Source organism: Diuraphis noxia, unplaced genomic scaffold (assembly GCF_037042655.1).
Source record: "Diuraphis noxia isolate RWA-SAM2 unplaced genomic scaffold, SU_Dnox_SAM2 contig0001, whole genome shotgun sequence".
In the NCBI taxonomy this organism is placed as follows: Eukaryota; Metazoa; Arthropoda; class Insecta; order Hemiptera; family Aphididae; genus Diuraphis; species Diuraphis noxia.
Genome location: NW_028301711.1, coordinates 103,831,790 through 103,852,786, shown reverse-complemented (window position 1 = coordinate 103,852,786; position 20,997 = coordinate 103,831,790). Strand labels below are relative to the sequence as shown.

The 20,997-nt window shown below is 29.9% G+C and overlaps 1 protein-coding gene across 1 annotated transcript; it reads right to left on the bottom strand.

Moving 5' to 3' along the window:
• Positions 1-530: 530 nt before the first annotated feature.
• LOC107163184 (uncharacterized) lies at positions 531-19,838 on the bottom strand. The gene is made up of 8 exons (XM_089215990.1): positions 19,596-19,838; positions 17,517-19,074; positions 7,202-7,376; positions 4,090-4,201; positions 3,825-4,028; positions 1,466-1,534; positions 1,249-1,392; positions 531-685 (listed from the first exon to the last, which is right to left on the bottom strand). The coding sequence occupies exons 2-8, from the start codon at positions 19,048-19,050 to the stop codon at positions 602-604; spliced, it is 2,322 nt and encodes a 773-aa protein (XP_089072116.1). The 5' UTR covers positions 19,051-19,074; positions 19,596-19,838; the 3' UTR covers positions 531-601.
• Positions 19,839-20,997: the final 1,159 nt, after the last annotated feature.

Below are 20,997 nucleotides of genomic sequence, written 5' to 3'. Positions count from 1 at the left end.
TAATTTCATTTATTAAAACTACGAATGTAAGTATATATTAGGTACAAGCAAGTTAATATTCACTAAAAATTCTATGAAAAGGTTATTTATAATCTGATAAATTATAACATAATTATGCTATTTTACTTATATCAAAAAATATTAATGCTTTAAGTTGTTATTTTTATATTGATTTAGTTAAAAGAAAAATAATTACATTTTATTCTTAAATTTGGTATTTTAGGTTGCTGTAATAAAATATAAAAACGTCAAATCATAATATCATTAAATTAATAAAATATTTACTTAAACTAACCAAGAACTATATAAACACAATGATTACAAATTAGAAATTTTCATAAAAAACTTAACTAAACAAATAAACGTCGTTTTTTAATATTTAATTCATATATTTCAAAAGGAAAAATTAAATACGTAAAAAATAAGTTCCCATGTAGGAATGAAGAAAATACTAATTAACTTCTTTTAGACTAAAAGATAAATGAACGAAGTTTCTTTTTTATAAGGTAGTTAATAACTTTTTAAATGGATTTTTCAAGCACTGCATTAAATCATTTTTATTAATGTATAGGTACAATATACACATAAATCCATTTAATGCCTAATGGCAATATTTACAATCAATGTGACATTTTCTTCCGGCTGGTATGCCACACATACATCCTGCTGTAGTATCTCCTTTTCCCTAAAATAAATAATTTGTACTCGTATATTAAGACATATTTTTAGTTAAAGTTAATGGTATAACATTTTTTTCTTTTTATAGCTTACATCAGAAAATTTAGTAGAAGATTTCTTAATAAGTTTTTCTACATCTATCAAAAAAAGTTACTCATTTTAAAGCCACGAGAATATGAGATATTTAGATATTTTATTAGATTTTTTTTTTTTAATTATTAAATTTGAATATTTATAGCAGTTTGATAGGATGACACAACGTCTACGCTCAGAATCATTTTTCTTATGTAATGATTTATCTTTGATTGCAATTTTATCGAATTACTCGACAAACGATACTAATTTATCCACCTTTTTCAGAATTAAAAAGTTGTAAAAGTGTTATGTTTTGGACTAATTGTTATAAAAAACTTAAACGTTATAAAAATATTATTGTCCATAAGAATCAAAAATGATTTTTTTACATTTAACATGCGTTATATCCACATGTGTTTTCTTCATCTTACTATTTTATCAATATATAACATACCTAGTTAATTATGTGTAAAGAATTTTTTAATTTGAACTTACTTTAGGTCCCCATCTAGGACCTTTAGTTGCCCAGCAAATCTCCATAAAACATACGGAACATTTAATCCAATCACAGCCTTGCTGCTTTGACAGAATTGTGCTACATCCTGGACATGGCATAGCATCTCCACGTTTTATAAGACTCTTTGAGTAAAAAAATTTCATAGATACAATTTAAAAGCTTTTAAATATAAGTAGGTAGTTGAAATGGATTTACCTCGAGCGTGCCATCGCAGTCATTTTTTTCTATGAACTTTTTACATCCTTTTCCTTCTATGTGAATTGACTGAAATAATTAAAATAGGTATAAAACATTTCTCTTTGTCAGATAAAAATACTTATAGGTTTATGAACACATTTTTATAAAAATGGTAAGTAAGTAACATTAAATTGAGTTACAAAAATTGAGTAGAAAACAAATTTTATATTAAAATATTCATTTAATTAATTAAACTGATATAAGGTGAAAATGTTTTTTCTGCAGATGGATAATTTATTTTGTACAATTCGTGAGACAATAGTCAATGGCAAGAAAGATTTACAGTTATACCACACTTAAGAATAAGCAAACATGAGTGATTAATGAACCGCTTAGAAAATTCAAATTTAAAATAACAACGATTGCTCACAGCTAGTGTATCAATTAATTCTAAAAAGTCTATATTTTCAAAACATTTGTATAAAACTTTGTTGAGCGCTAATATACCCTAACATAAACAAACAAATAATCTCAAATATTAAATTTCAATTTTTTTGAAGTACACATTGAATGATATCCCAACAAAATCAATATTTTAGAAAAATATATTTGTCTAACCTAACCATACCTACATTTTTTAGTGTTGTAATGAAAAAAAAAACTATAGTTAACTTATAGTAACTAATAAAAAAATTAAAATTAATTCATTATTCTATATGTTCTCTACGTTCATCTGTGTCAATAGTGATAAATTTTACTCCACATTAGTGCTTTCGGTGGAAAATTTTTCGTTAGGGTTTCCTAAATGGGGGCTAGGTAAATTGAGTCTGAGATAAGTTTGGTATATTTTGATAGGGGTAAATCGAGTACCGGAAAAAATAGATAGTAGGAAAGTTGAGTCCCGGAAAAAAATTGGTAGTAAGTAAATATTTTGACTTATGTTAAGCTATTTTTATAAGGATATGATATTTAGATTTATATTGATTAAAAATATTAAAAATATAAATTAATATAAAAAATAAAAAATAAATGTCATTATTATTATACATTAGGTACATTATATTATTATACATTCCATTTTATTTAAGATACCGTAATATACGTATATATAATATATACGTAAGAACAAGCCCTACTTCTCGGTATCTTAATTGCGTTTAATCAAAGGTACGATTTTATAAAGTTAAAGAATTTTATTGACTGTGAGTGTTTTGGTATTGTTAAGTGTAACCAGAGTGTATCGTTATTTTATCGTTGGGGGGAAAAAATAATTATATAATTAATAAAAATGCATGTTGCTTTTTTCAAAAACATATACATGCAGTCAATGAATGTCCACAAATCACAAATAAAAAATTTATAGTGCATATTTTTAAATTTCAAATGCATATAAATCGTTTTTCCCCGGGACTCAAATTACCTACTACCTTATTCTTTCCGGGACTCAATTTACCAATCCCGCTAAATGTGTGTCTAAAAACAGTAAAAACCGTGACGATTTAAAAATGATGCGGTGATAAACCATCAAACAACTGTTGACCTTTGCATTTTTAAAAATAATTTTTCCAACCACTGTGTGTGATAACATTTATTAGTCACGTTTGTTTTTATTTGAAAGTAAACTTGAGAAATCAAGACACTTGGTAAATTCACCAACTGCAACACAACTACAGGAGTCTCTAATTTTGTGAAACGCATGTACCTATATCAATAGAACTACAGCACAATCATTGGGAAAGAAAGGGGAAAGACAAACCATTTGGGAAAATAACTGATAATTTTTTAAAAGTGTTATTTGGTATTAATTGCAAGATAAGTAATGAAAATCATTCAAGTTTTGGACAAGAAGCTGACATTTGAATTCCGGACAATTATTTCATTACTTTTAGTTTATTTATAGGACAAGCTAGGTACCAATTAAATAGTAAGAAATTGATACCTAAGTTTAGAAAAATATTACTATCTTGCGTAAAAACAGTTATACCTAGTCAGGAGTCAATAGACTAATTAAAAATAATTAATAACACATTTTTTGAAAAATAAAAGTAAACGGTAGGTATATCATTTAAATGATAAGATAATAATATGTGACCAACAATTTTGGGAAACAGCTCAATAGATACACATATTATTTATAGTAATTTCATCACTCAAAAAATGTTTAATATCAAATGCTCCCGATAGAATTATTCATATTGACTTTACATTCGATATCAGTACATTTAAATCAAAAATTCATGTTCACTCACTCACAGCACTGCAGTTATATCAAAATTTATGACCAAAGGAATTTTTTAGCAACTAGTATGAGGCGATTTCCCTGGTTGATTCTCGGAATACTAGATAAGCTCATAATTATTAATAACTTAGTACTTACACCACACCGAACACACGTTACTGTCCCACAAACGGGGCACTTAAAATCCAAGACGTCATTCTTATCATAGATCAAACACCAACCCGTACAATCAGGTCGACTGCACTGAAAAGATCCGCCGTTTTGCTCTTTCGCCAACAACTGTCTGGCTCGTTCCACTGACCTTTGCAAAAAATTTTCATATTCTTCATCCGAATCCAATATCTATGCATAACACAAAAAATAATTTAATAAACTTCATGTAGAATAAAAAGATACTAGGTACCTTTTTTATTTCACGATGTTGCAAAACCCCCGTACAAGAATACCGCTCATCTATATACGGACATTCAACTTGTTCAGCATTCGAATGATCGATTGTCATTTTTAGACAAAGTCTGAATAAAAAAAAAACGTCGAACTTACCGTAAATTAAATATGAAGACATGATAATTATACTAAATTAAATTAAAATATACTCGTAGTATAAAAAATATGAAATATGCTCAACTTGAACCGTGTTTTCATCCTAGTTTATGCATGTGCAATGTGCATCGCCTTTTGTTTTTTCTATACTGCATTGTATAAGATTAAATGTAAACAGGTGATGTCATTTAAAGTTTATTGTTGATTGCATACATATAAATTAAATATTAATATTTGTGAACTTGGCGGTATATATGAATTTTATAAAAACAACACTATGTTATTTTCACTATTATTATTTTTTTTTTTTTTAATATTTTTATTTTATATTTGTCGTAGAAATATAATGTTTTTTTTTTTTTTTGTCAATATTTAAATTATTTTAAGCATCCTGCATGATAGTATTGATTAGGAGATGTCTTAAAAATAAACAAGGTTTTCAATTTTAAAACTATATACTTTATATTATAATTTTATACTTTGTTTTTAATAAATTTAAATATATAAAAAGAGTTAGTCAGTAACTCAAAAAATAAATAGAGGTCCAACAACGTCCAACAAACCGTTAGAAACAGAATTGGATGGTTTTTGGAGTTTTTGGTGAAAGAAGGCCGCTGGTGTGAAGTAGGCGGCACTTTTTAAAAAATTGTATAAAATAAATGGAGGTCCAACAAATGATGAGATCTTTCCAACAACGGCCAACAAACCATTTTAAACATTTTTGAATATATTTTTATTTGTTTGATTTAGTGTTGGCCGTTAACGTGAACTTAGTGGCAGTTTTGGAAAATTGCTCATAATTTTTTAACGGCTGTCCAACAAATAATAAATACCTACTTTCCAACAATTTCCAACAAACGTCCAAAAAAATTGTTGGATAGGTCTAATTGAATTCTGTTAAATAAGTGCCGCCAAGTTCACACACATTAAATATTACCCTTCAAAAAATTCTTATCATTGAGCATATTTATTATTTCTTATACTTTGAGTATACCACTTAAGTGGTACGTTCATAATTTATAAGCAGTGTTGAGACCAGCTAACAAAATATGTATTTAGATAATAAATAATTCATATAAATGTGTTGACATATATTATTAAACAATATGAAATGTGTGAAGTTTTTATCTAGCCAATTCTCAACACTGATAGAATGCATATAATACCCAGGGCTGAGCAATAATTATATAGGTACTTTTTATAGTGTAACCAGAAACAAGTTACAAGTTACTCAAATTTTATGTAGGTAAAGGTAATTAGGTAATTGTTAAAAGTTTAATTTATTTAGACTCTTTCATTACTATTAACTTAATAATAATTAGTAAAATTATATATGATATAACTAATAGGTAGGTAGGTACTAATCTATTCCAAAGAATTGTACTTGCTATTTATTTAAATGGTGTAACATGAAATACAATAAGTTACTGTATAAGGATCGTAACTGCATGAATCGCTGCAATTTTATGAAATAGTACCGTAACTTCGCAACATAAGGTTTTTAAAGAACAGTAACGTTGCTCAAGATATTTTATTCTATACCATAACTTCGCAAAAGATATTTCCTAAGTATTTTTTAAATGATAACAAATTAATAAATAATATAAACGTAAATTCACTCTCAAATAAGAACACGTCTACATTAGCAAAAAAATACTAGTCATGTAGGTACCTATTACTCAGACAGCGGCGTATCTATAGGGGGGGGGACAGGGGAATTTGTCCCCCCTGAGAAATTTTTTTTATGTCATAATGCAAATTCATTGACCAGCTACATAATGTAAATAATAAATATTTTTAATTTTCACTGATTATATAATCGTGTTTGATATCACTTATCAATGTAGTATATGATTCATATTTTAAGTATTTAACAATAATTTATAATATAGTTCCAGATTATATTATAACTTTTAACCATAGAAAAATTATACAATTAATTTATGCCCCTCCCCCCACAAAAAAAAAATGTTTCACAGGTACTCCAATGTACTAACCTAACCTAGATAAAATAATAATTTAAAAATAATTGTAACTGAGACATTAAATATGTTACAATACATACCTATAAATTTTATTTTCATTAAAAAATTTTAGTTTTTTTTATTTTAAATTCAAAATTAATTTTCTGTTGATGTCTTATTATCTAACAGTCATTTCTATACTCGAACTTTATTCGTATATAAGAATCCATCTGCTTAATTAGATACCTAGTAGTAATTTTTTAATGAAAATCGCAATATTGAAATGTGTATAAGTAAACGAATCACCAAATCTGACATGAATAGGAGATATCATAGCAGGTTTTTTTCATACTTTTAAGTTATAAAGCCAACTACATTAAATGCACATCATATAGGAATTCAGGTTTGTTGACAAATGCAAAGATCCGGTATTATAATGATTTAATATGGAAATTATGTAAGACGGTAGGTATCACGTTTTAGGTTAGATTACTCTATACAGCAGCATTATTTTTGATACCCAGTGTTTATCTTCGATTACGGTCTGCTGCGAATAGCGCAGCTATAGGTAATGCTTAGGTAGAAATTAATGTAGTTAGAATAAAGCTTATGCTCATGGTTGATATATTTTTTATTTCGATGTATAGGACATATAAGTATTAAGTATATAATTATGTGCATGAAAGCGGACAACAGCTGATTTTTGGAATAATCAGTGAGAATCACTCTGGAGACCAATTTCTTTACGGCGTTGAGTAACTTGTATAGGTAATGTTAAATCGTGGTAGGTATCTAACTGATTATAATATGTTCCAAGTTACAAAACGCAACGCATATAGTGATCTAACTTATAATATCAAACATGTTACAGACAGAATATATATTACTGCCCATCCCTGAGTATACCGTACATTAGTAATATAGGTAATATAATATAGCAGGTACTATCTATACAGTATACACATGCTATGTGTAAGTAGGAGAAACAACAAAATCGTATTTTCATACCTACAAAATACATGCAAACAATCACGTAACACAACGCCATTATTATCATATGTACATAAACACACAGCGCATTCAAAGGGACCGTAATGAAGTACAAGGTCACTTTGCATTTCCATGGCCATTAATTGCTGATAACAATTATTATCTTTAACTGCAGATGGCAAATTTTTAGTATCTGAAAAGTAGCAGATAAAATTTACTACAAAGAATGTTAAAACTTAATTTTAATGTTTAGTAAATTATTTATATAAAGTGCAGACGTATTTAATGAAAATATATTAAATCTTCAACGGATCATGTTTAAAAAATTACAGAAACCCCCAGACAATGGCTCAACAAATAAAGTAGATACCCAAAATTATATGTTTAGAGTTAACTATTCTATAATAGTACCTAAAACTGAATTTACTTAACCAAACGTAATATATTACAAAAAAAATGTACTTATTGCGTTTTAACACATACGTGGCACATTAATCTATCATTATTTACTATGATATTAATTATCTATCCGTTATTGGACACCGGGATACAGAATCTATACATCGCATATTAGATACTACCTACATTAATTTTAAAATAGTTTATCTAATTTAATATTTTAATGATGAGTACAAATTAAATTACTGCTCGTAACTATGTAGGTGTATAAATACTGTTAATACAAATACAAATTACTATTTTCTAATACCATCAAGCATCATAAGATTTATTTGGTGTCCTTTTGTATGTTATGGGAAACAATATTTTTAACATTTTTTTTTTCATTCATAAAATTATTCATGAAGCGATTTAATTTGTTTGATATGTTTCCAAAATTATTGAAGTCATATTTGACAAGGCAAAATAAAATTGGGAGTTTACCAATTCCATTTAAAATAACCTTTTAATAAACCAATATGCTCGGTCTTTTTTGGGTCGATATACGGTATATCATATATCAATTGCACTCTGTCATTTCTGGGTCGATAGACCAGAAGGAGTCTAACAGGAGTCACTTCCTACAGGGAGCTTAAGAACATGGCGAATGATAGAGAAAAATGGAGAAGTCATTTATTGTACAACATTTGTTAAAAACCAATCTCCGGATTGAAAAACAAAAAAAAAAGACCGCGCTCAAAAATATTCTATGAACGTCAATATTAATAATATTTGTACATTATAAATCCATACTCAATAATTACTATTATAATATTATTCTACATAAAGAAAACCTAGTATAAACTTTTACAAAAATATGTATTAATAAATAGATTTTTTTAGTACCTAAATAAAAAAATTACATTATTAAATAATGAACATCAATAATTTATGTTTTACTATAATAATAATAATAAGGAACTGATTTTAAAAATTATTTACTAAAATATATTTTTTCAGTCAATTAATAAAAAAATTTACACAATTACATCGTCAATAATATGCAGGTACAATATGACATATAAAAACTGATAAAAAAATTCTTTGTTAGTCATTTTAATAGATTCTATTGCCAATTTTCGTTTAATACACTCGGTTTGATGTTTATTTATCCTTTTCAGTACTGTTCAGTACTATATAAGAATTGGTAGTGTTTCTATAATTGCCTTTAGATGGGAAAAATAAACATTTTATGAAACTGAAGCGTGAAAACTTTCACATGCATTTGTTGTGCGTTCAGTTATTAAATTCGATGCCTACAATATCGGAAGGAATATAAAGTGCTACGAAATATAGTTTTCAACGATATACATATACTTAGAGAAATTAGTGACACTTGAATTCATTGGCTGAATTGTCATTAATTTTTCTATAAACACATCCTCCACTTCATCGTGTAGAAAAAGTGACAAACCAAAAACTAAATGATGCTATTTTCCTATTTCAGAATTTGGATTTTTATACTCAGTTTGTAGTCCACATTTTTGGATATTGCTCCACCAGCTTATGATAAATGAAACCTACAACCTACCAGAATTATTGAAGGCCAAACTTGTTTAACTGCAAAATTAATTGCTTGTTCAAAAGCGCTCACGACCGTTTTTGGATTAAAATAAAAGTTCAAATTGGCTCATTTATCAAAACTCGAAATGAAATTTTGTAGGTAGGTACCTACTTGTTAATCTATTAGGCAACAAAGAAAACATTAATGGTTTATAGTGACTTTTTTTATAACACGTATCATGAATAGCTGATAAAAATATTTCAAACAAAATTCAAAAGTTCCACCAACAAATATTTTTTCACTAATACATAAAAATTCTAAATTTGTTAACATATTATCGTTTATTAATAATAAATGCTCACCCTTATATTATGTACTTATTGTACTTGTATCCAAATTAATTAAAGTTGCATGTATTTCTGGTAAGTTTTTTGGTAATGGTGGTAACGTATTTCTGCGTGTACGATAAACACTTCATCTTATGAAATTCACATAGTTCAACGTACTTCATTTCGAATTAATTTCAGTGGTTGTGTTATTATTTGATCTATTGCTTTTTTTTTTTAAAATATTAACAACAATTTGCCTGTTAATATATTCATTTTTTTATGAATTAAGTTAGAAGTTAAAAGCGTAGTCAACTTTCATCAGAACATACATTTGAGGTACATGATTTAACGGTATACCTCCACTAAATTCCATCTTTTGATTTACCAATTTTTCGAAACTTAAATTCATTGATAATCAATAACAGTTTGCTGTTTTCGCTCAGACTTCGTTGTAAGCGGTCTATATTGTAATGTCAAACATTCAAAATATACTAAACTGCTAACAAGATATCTTTGTTTTTATTAGTACACTTTTTGATTGTTAAATTTCTATAAATATACAAACCAATAACAATGTCGTACATTCGTACATATAAAATTTGTATCTATGGTATATAACATTGTGATTTGTGTTATCGCGTAGGTATACACTATATATCTATAGGTATTACATATAGACATATAGTTTGGAACGAACCAATTAGGAGAGTAAATAGGTGGATGACGACCATTATTAATAATAATGAAAACTTGTTATCGTCGGGTTTATACTTAATAATGTGCATTGATAATAAAAAATATGATGTATTAAAGTCCCGATATATAAAGAATATTGGTCGCAAATCAATAGATATTTTTGTGTTTTTCGAAAAATCGATTTAATGAAATATTATGATGTAAATGAAATTTAAGCAGCATAATAAAATTGGTATGACAACACTTCCTACAAGATACAACAAACAACATCGCAAAATGGTCAACACTCACTGGTTTCAAAATCTCCAGCCTTAAATCGCAATGCATTATATTCTCCAACAAAAGAGGCCAAAAGCACATCAACGTCCAGTTAAATGACATCCTCATCCCAAACGTAAACACAATTAAAATACTCGGAGTTTATTTCGACAAAAAAATCAACTGGTTACATCACCTTAAACAACTCAAGATATCATTGTCAAGAAATCTCAACATCATGAAAATGATAAGCCACACCACATGGGGAGGAGACGAAGAAACACTCATAAAAATTCACAGACAGCTCATCAGAGCAAAAATGGAATACGGTGCAACAATCTATCAATCAGCCAAATCTCACCACAAAAGAATAATAGACTCTACTATAAACTCCAGCTTAAGATTCGCCATTGGAGCTTTCCGATCTAGTCCCATAGAAAGCATTCGTAACCTAGCACTTGAACCCCCTACTGAGCTTAGATACTTAGAAAAATCACTACTCTACGCTGCCAGCATCACAAGAAACTCTGGCAATCCAGCAAACAAATGCATTTCAGAAATTACCGATTACGCTAAAGTCCATGGTATAGAATTCAACGCGATAACGAAAGTTCAACCCCTCAGATTCCCCCCATGGGCCTTCAATATTGATATAAACCTGGATTTAACTAAATTCAAAAAAGAGCTCACTCCCTCTAAGATTTACAAAAATCACTTAAACGAAATTCTCCAAGATCATAAAAATGCAAATTATTATTACACTGACGCTTCTAAATCTAGAAAGGGCGTGGGAATCGCAATTACTAACCATGACCTCTCCATCAGATTCAAACTCCCCGAAAGCTGTTCTATATACACGGCAGAAGCCATAGCAATACTCAAAACAGTAGACCACATATTACTTAATCACGATCATGGAAACCCCCACAAAAGCAATTTAATCCTGTCCGACTCACTTTCCTCACTCATGAGCCTCAAAAACCCCTACAACGCTACAGATATAGCAAAACTTAAACTTCAAAAAACTAGCCTAGCATATCAGACAGGAATCAAAATTTCACTAGTATGGATCCCGGGGCACAGCAACATAGAGGGCAATGAAAAGGCAGATCAAGAAGCCAAGAAAGCAGCAGAGCACACTGATATACCCTTATTAAATATTACTACATTCGATGACACTAAAAACCAAATTAAAGAACTAACTAAAATAAAATGGCAAGCACACTGGTTCGGACAAGCCACTAAATTGAGAAAAATCAAAAACACCATATTCAGTTGGCCCAATCTCCTCACAAAACGAAGAGAAAGAGTTATCATTAACAGACTTCGTATCGGGCATACTCGGCTAACCCACGGCTACCTCATGACAAAAGACGAAAAACCTAACTGCACAACATGTGGCACCGAACTAACAGTTCATCATATCCTCACAGAATGCCGACAATACACAGAGGCACTCGATCAGCTGAACATCCCAACCACCTTAGATGCAGCCCTCGGTCCAAATGCAGACTCCACATTCAAAATTTTGTCTTTTTTAAGAAAATATAAATTGTACGACTTAATTTAAAATTATCATATTTAAAATACCAAAAAAATGTAATCAATAATGTAAAGTTTAAGACTAATGGCCGTTGTCGCCGATGTCCTTTTGATCAATAAAAAAAAAAAAAAAAAAAAAAAAAATTGGTATACTGACCTAAAATACAAATTTTGTTTTAGACGCAACTGGTCCATGACCAAAAACTAATGATTTCAGGGTGAAAAGTCCGTACAAAAATATCACTTACATAAATACTAAATATATAATTCAAAAATAAGAAAAAATAATTAATTTATGATACTTACCTAAAATTATTTATATAAACTTAATTATAGTTTGTCTATTTTATTTGTTTATTATCATTTCAAAATGTCTCCTCCAAAGTAAATATGGAAAATGGATCGTACATGCATAAACACTAAATCTATGTTTAAGAGCATTTTCTATACTTTATTAAAATTTAGGTATTGAGCGAACTTATAAATTATTAATACTTAGTGAGTAATATATGAATTAATGTGCTATGAAATTAATTTATATTATAATTTAAAAATAACTAATTTACTAAATGAAATATTACTAAATTTTATTTGGATTTTTAAATTGCCGCTCATAAATCAATACTTAAATGTTTTTCTAACATGCCAAATTATCAGCTGTGTCTTTCAGCTTGCAAACAATTGAGCAAAATACTGATTTACTAAAGCATTACTTGAACAATAACTCAGAAATTAGTAATTGGTTGAAATGTTTCTTCGGGTTACCGCTATTACCCTCAGATCAAAATCAGCATGGATTTACAGAGTTGATGTCAACGTTCAACCGATATTTCTAATTTTTCAGACAAAATAACTGCATTGCAGATGATGCTATATTCCCATTTTCACTGTGGGCAAAAGAATCAACTGACAAATCTCTACTACTAATGGAACTGAATCATTCACAGTAATTAAAACTAAAAATAAGAAAGAAAACTTATTACATATTAGCTTGCTTAAACGATGTATTAGATAAATCAGGGATCAGTGTAAATTTGGCACAAATTATATGTATAAATTAGTCCAAACGATGAGTTTTTATGAGTCATTCACGATTGCATGTTCATTGTTATCCACATCGTTTAAATCTTTGTCTCATATCATAGATATATCCAGGCCTCCATGGCTGAGGAGGCCATTTATAAAACTTAAATTTTTTACTTACTACAACGATCTGTATTCTATAATCTATATTTGTGACTTTTTATTTTTGTATGGAAATTATATAGCACTACTCACCATATAGAAATCTGTGTTTCAACCACGATAGATTATACGCCAAGAGGCTAAGAATCAAGTCACTTGGGAGGACGGTGCCCACCTTGCCACCCCCATAGACACGCACTATACCTCATACACACTCTTAAAAGCCTTTCAATTATAACTAATTTTTTCAATGTCGTTCAAAGTCTATACAAATTTTTGATGAATGGGCAAACAAAATATGAATTATTTGTGGAAATTCAAAAAAAAAAGTTAGATGTTATTCACTTGGAACGTTTAGTTAATATGCGTTGGTTGTACTGGTACAATTCTCTGAAAAAAATTAACCTTCGTTATACTGAAATACGTGAAGTACCTACTGAATATTCTTCAAAATGATGGTGGTGAAAAATCTTGAATATTGTCAACAGGCCTTTTAAGAGAAATTCATCTTACAATTTTATTTTAGTTCTTTGTACTGTGGAAAAAATCTTAGAAGTTTTACATTGTGCCAAAAAATGTCTATTGCATATTGAATAGAACAAAAGTTTTATCTTTTATATCATATTTAATCTAACAAAATATCCGTCGTGTTGCATTTATATATTACACTACCTATTGCATTGTTCCTAGTGTCCCTATCTTATACATACATTCTTACAAGGTAATACATTCATATCATATTAACTACTAATATTTATTTTCTTTAGATATGTACCTAACAATGTTAGTAATTCATTTTTAGTCGAATAGCAGTTGAAGTTTTAAATTTTGACACTAATATTATTATTATTTTTTTTTTTTTGTACAATTTAACTTATTTTATTTGTAATATGTATGAAATTGTGAAACGAATAATAAGATTCTTATTCCTATATAAGTATATAACATTAATAATATATTAATAATTCATTATAATGTAAAATTGACTGAAATTTGAAATTTGTAGGTATATTATATTGTGATGTTATTATAATAACTTGGACATTTTTTATTTTGATAATAGTGAAAAACGATTAAGATTTGTTGCTTTTTCATAATTTAATGAAATATGAACGCATTTTTGGGGAAAAATAGCTACTTACGCAGAGTTATATAAAAAAAAAATATTAATATAAATTTTAAATATCAAGTATTAAACGTCCTTACATATCAAATGCTATATATCTAGTAAAATTAGCTATTTCGTATTTAATACTTTCCATAGGATCCATAACAATTTAGTGCACTCATTTTAGCCGCACGACAATCATTCAGCAATGATATTTACGCACAAAACAAGTCAGCGTCAATGAATCATGTTTAATAAAATATACTATAGTCTATAATAACTTATTTTAATTAAAATTGTAGGATATTCCTTGTAAGTACATAATAATTAATAATAAATAAATAATAATAATAATAAATAATCAATTATTATTGAGTGATCGGTTTTCGAAATCTTCGCATAAATCTAAATTTTTTTTTGATACGTCTATTTTGGTGATCATCCCCAGCAATAAACTGTTCGATAGTCATCTAATTAATATTTTTTATTTTTTTAAACAATTTATAAATTTCCAAGTGAAGATATTATAAGAGCAGAAAACCCATTGTGCCAACCTTTAATATTATTATTAGTTCTTGGTAGATCATTTTCCAGACGATTAAAATAATTCCAAATATCAATTGTAAATAAGTGAGATCTTCGTTTACATCTCCTGTCTAAACATCTAAGTGCTTTCGAAGTTTGAAATTAGTGACGAAAACAGTTTTTCATTTTTTGTGTAAAATTAATTTTCTAAAAGACCTTCAAAGTATTCTGTTACCTTTTCTATTGGAACGAAGGCATAGAGTAGCTAATTTGTTCCAGAGTAAATACAAGATCATTACAATATTGATTTATTAAACCATATTCTTGAATATGCCTCCATATGGCTTGACTTAAATGAAAAAACAGCCTTGAATTTTTGTTTTGGGGGAATTTTCATCATTGCTTTTTCGAAGTCAATCAAAAATGAAGTTGAATTTAAATCTGGTATTATTATTAATTTTAAATTACGAACATTACAAAACAGCGCTTTCTTTTTTGTTTGGTAACAAAATATATACCAACGGTATGATATAAGAAACTGAATTATATGAATGGTATATAATTGGTGAAATAAATTGGAACATGATAAAAATGTACCGTCAGCAAACCATTGTTTTGAATAATTACAAGGTTTAATAAGAGAAACTAAATAAAATAATATTGTATAAAAGCCAAAGATTATTATTATTATTATTTAATGAACGCATGACTCTGACCACGATTATAGATAAGATGGTTACTCAAAGAGCTATGATAAGGTGAACCTCGTAATTTCTTTTAATCATAGAACTAAAGTATAGCGGCCCAAGTGGTGAATTTAAGCAACTATCGTATTTCGTGATAATTCCGCGGGGCGCGGAATGTAATAAAATTAGCGATGTTCGTATTATTCGTAATACACTAATACCTTTACAATTTAATAATACATCAATACCTAGTATAAGTACAAATTTAATTAAATAATTACAATATATATACAATTATGTAGCTACTAATTTGGACAATTTCTTTTTTGTTTTATTTTGTTTTTTAGACATCTGATTTTTGATGTATGTAAATTGTCTCATTCTCATAATAATAAATGTACTGCATATATCGGTAAGGATTTCTGTTTCATGAGTAGTACATGGGAAATTAATGTAAGAATTGGTGGATAAAAAATCTTCAAATGTGTTTTCAAACACATGAATGGAGTCTGCGTGTTTTTTGAAACATTCTTCTAATTTTCTCAGCATCAAGAATAGGTTAAATATAATATTAAATAAACCTGTTTCTTCAATTAGATCATCAAACTGTATATAAACAAAAAAAAACAAAATACAATAATATTTATTATACGTTGAATTAGGTAGGTACCTACTTTTATTTTTTTATAAGGTGAGTTCATTTTTTCTTCATATTCATTATTTATTGGTTGGCTACATTCCATAAGACAGTAGCTATGGTCATTATATTTTAATCCTACAGAAACTTCATAGTTAATTAAATACAATAATACATTAGATGGCATTTTGCAATGATTTCTCACTGTTTATGAGAAATGGAACAGCACCTTCTCTCAATTTAGGTCGTTTTAAACACACCTAAAATATTTAATACCTGCCTATAATATGTTAAAAATTAACTACCTAGTTATTATTACCTATTACTGTATAGAATAGCATATATGCAGTTAGTTGTAATTAAACAATGTAGGTAGGTAACTAATGTTAATTAACATATATTGTATATTATAGGTACAAAACTTACCGTGTATTTGGAAAAGCCTTGTCCAGACTCCCGCGTATCAATAATGTCACTTTTATTAAAATATGATGCACAAACTCTAAATTGTTTTGTTAAGTTTATACCTAGAATAGACTGCCATTCTTTCAACCTAATTTCACTTTTAGGCACAATAAAAGAAGATTTGTGTCGATTAACACAGTTGGGTACACAACACTTCATTTTAGTTACCTAATTAGGTGAAAAGTTGTGCTAAAAAGTGTTATAAACAATATAAACAGCAAACTTATAAATTATAATTATTAAATATTGAATATTATAAAATAAATGTAAAGACAGGTTATAATTGAATAAATTGCCGCGAAATTAATACCTGTATTCGCTACTTGGAACGCTAATGCACAGTTCTTATCAACATAAATTGAAAGGAATATTTAAGAATCATATATTGTATGAATATAAAGGCTCGTTGGGTAACCATCTTATCTATAATCGTGACTCTGACTAATGGATAGATCATTAAAAAGTTGGCCATTGAAATTCAAAGCGGAAGGAGGAATGGCTCTTAAAATCTGAAATGGACACTTGGCACACGTAAATATATGCGCTCAAGGAGTTAGGGATGCATCAGCCTTCCCATGAATAGATTGAACAAAAATAGTTGGTCCGCTGTTTACCACCTATTTTTTGGTGAACAGTTTTAATATTCTCAAAACCGACGAGACTGATTAATTTTTAGTAAAATTCCAGCGAGGCAAAAAAAGGTACAAGTTCTATGTTGAATAGACGGAATAGATTCCGAACTATTGATCCATAATTCAAGAATTATCTTACAAGGGAGAAATATGGAGCAACTAAATAAGGTACTGAATTGAGTTCAGTAGTAGGTATAACGTCAAATAAATCTTAATATTATTATGTCGCAAATGTTCAAAATTAAAAATGCGGTCTACTCCTAGAGGCTAGAATACCGTATTTATACCATCATTAGTAATTCAATTCTTGTATAATATTATACTTTACCTGCAGACGAACACCTTCTGCCGCCACTACAGACGACCGTGTCGGCCACAGGTGTCACGTCGACCTTAGAGGTTTTGGCCCCGACGGTGACGGCAGCGGTGGACTTGAAATCCGTCTGCATTCCCTGCAACATTAGTTTCGGAACAGTGGTCGTGCTCCTCTCTGAACCAGTGTCACCATCAACGGCTGGTCTTGTTGACCGCTGTTGTTGGAAAAACGCTAAGCGCTTATGTCTTATGAGTAGCTTTTCATCGTCCACTGCAGACGGCGCAGGCACTTTGTCTGATTGAATAGTATCTTCGGCAGTCGCCGTCGTTGTCGAATACGATTTCCGAATGACGGCCATGACGATGGCGTTCTTGTGGTCAGCTGTCAGTGGTACGCCAATCCCGTAGCGGTTCTTCTGCTTACATATCTCGGCTGCTCGCTTGTCCAGCTCGGTCAGATTTGTAGCAGCCATAGCTGTGTACAAAGCCGATGGTGACACGAACTCGTGGCGACGATCGATCCTCGATGCTTGAGCCTTTGGAACTGTCGCCGTCTTATCCAAAAAATGCTTTTCAATCTTGTCCACCCGTTGCATGAGTCGGTCTCTCTCGTACTGCGAGATTTTTCGCTTGACATTTGAACCGGCTTCCAGATCGCCACTGGCATTGGTGATGACTAGCTTCGGCTGCAGTTGTTGTACAATAGGTGGCTTGGGCGCCGGACCCTTTCTGTGGCGCTGCACTGGAGTGGCTCGACGGCAGGGCCCACGTTGCTCCTGCTGCGGCCGTGGTCCCGACCAGTTTGCCGGCGGCTGAGGTGCCCTATACTTTTTCCTGGAAAACGTACCAACCGGGCGTCGCTGTACTGTCGCAGTGTTTACTGCTTTGACGGGAACAGTGGCAGGTTCGACCGTCAATGCCGGCGGAAGCGGAGCCGCCCTCTTGTTACGTCTCCTGATGGCCGTCATAGTTCCCGTCATAACGGGCTCGTTATTGTGAGTATTTGTCTCAGCCGAAGTTGACGTTGAGTGCGGCTGACCATGGTCGGTTCGCCGTCGATGCGCCACCGGCAGTGTGGCCGCATCGATATATTCGACCACATCGTCGTCATCTGCTTTATGCCTGTCCAGTTCCGATAGGACGACACCTTTCTTGTCATTATCCCGTGACGCTCCATCTACATACGCGAAACTGTACACGGTCGTTGTACTACCGGACCACCTAGACCACGTGGCAGCGGCTGTCGATCTGCGACGTGCCGCGACTGGCGTAATTACCGCGTAGTCCGCTTCCTGTTCCACGTACGCTTGCCGAATGCGCTGCAGATTGTCCCGGAACCAGGCTGTATCATCATCGTAGTGCTTGCTCCGCCGGAACCATTTCAGTATAGAAAACGACGAATACCTGTGTTGCCTCCTTTCCGTACTGTAATAACGGCACGGAATTTGTTCCGCTACTCCTCCTGCGATACCTCCTATCGAACCACCACTGTCGATGCACCGACTTTTGTATGACAATGAGAACGTGCCAGGCATTGCAGCCATCATGTGACCAGACAAATCTCGATTTAACTAAGTTTTTACAACAATAAATGTATTAGGTATCCAGCATAATGTATTAAGAGGATGTCAGCCGACTATTTTTTTACTCTCTATCCCTCGTACAAAACTCATTCATGCAAAAAGCAAAACAATTTTTTTTAAGTTTTTGAGTAATCTTAGAGTAAAATTATACATTGTAATATATTTTTTGATTGTATTACATATCGATTTTTCTAAATATTTTCTCAAAATAATTTAATAGGTTAGGATATCTATTTTAATTTCAAAAAAATTTTTTATTTTTTAAGTCAAATAATAATAATATATAAAACCAACCTATTTTAACCTTCATAAAAATGGTCCACTATAAGTTTTGTAATAAATGATTTAACTCTAAGATTAATCAAAAATCATAAAATACAGTTTTACATTACTGTATGTATTGATGATGTTCCACGTGGGTTAGAGAAAGAAAACCGTAAACGATTTAGCATCCTCTGAACACATAATATTAAATAATAATATATTGATATTATATTAATATATCATACCTATATAAATGAGAGCGCACCATTATAATGTTTTTACGACACTTTATAAAATAAATGTAAGCACAACGGTCTAAAGGTCGTAACGTAAAAATTGTAGATTGAAATAGACTTCTTGTTCGAAAAGTGTTTAAAAAACAATTACATTTACTATGTATTTTTTATAGTGAAATGTACGTACGCTGTAGTGCTTCTGTACGATGAGACTACTACACTACCAGTGTCCGACTACGACGGATGTCTTCTATAAATATTATAGTGACAATTATATTATTGGCCGCCGCCGGCAGTATGTCAGTATATATGTATGGATGAGTGTAGGCACTGCAGAGTTGGCATGAAATCTTAATGTAAACTATTTTTGTTAATGGTATGGAAAAAAATAGTCTCGGATTATGTAAACTGGACCCAGCCGAGCAGTGCCAATGGCATTCGTGATTAAGTATGTACCTATATACATTTTGTCACAAAAAAAAAAGTTGAAATACAAAATTATTGAGTATTAAGTAGTTAACTTTTATTTTTAAATGTTAGATTAAACTAATAACGTTATATTATTATAACTTAATAAATTAATAAATACTTTCATGATAATTAAATATCTTTAAAAAATAACTTATTAGAATCACATAATTTTATTATTAATTGTTTTAGTATTTTTTTAAATTATTTGTGATTTACTCAATCGTCAGAAAAACATAATTATTTTTCAAATATGTATAGGTACATTTATTTATTTATATGGTATACATAATGGAACAATCAGAATTTTATAGCCAGTCACGGCCATCAGTTTTTAAAGTATGTAGGTAACACGCCAACTACCAAGTTAGGTATAACAACATATATAAAAAGCGGGTAAGTCATGGATGTCGATCTGTTGTACAGTATGTTACAAGTGGTTACTGTAAAGGATGGAATTAAGTTTGAATCCAATGATATTAAATCATTGTATACGAAAAACGATTCTGAGCGGAAACGATTTATCGGTCTAGGATATATTATAGATTATTAAAAGTTTTCAAATCTTAGATTTAAAAAGAAAATTTTTTATGAATTTTTAGCTTAAAATAATTTGCAAATTTTCGTGATTTCTACGTATTTTGTCAAAATTCAGACTTTGAATGCTTATCTATAAAAAAAATTGTTACTATATATTTCTTTTATTTTTCAACTGCTATTGTAAAAAAAATATGTACCTATTAGGAGTCTTGTATTAAATTTTCAAATCTTAGATTTAAAAAGAAAACTTTTATGAATTTCTATCTAAGATAATTTAAACATTGCCGTAATTTTTACGTATTTAGTCAAAATTTGAACTTAAAATACTTATAAAAATAAATCGTGCCTATTTATTTTTAATATTTCTCAACTACTATTGTTACAATGTGTTAGAAGCCTTGTA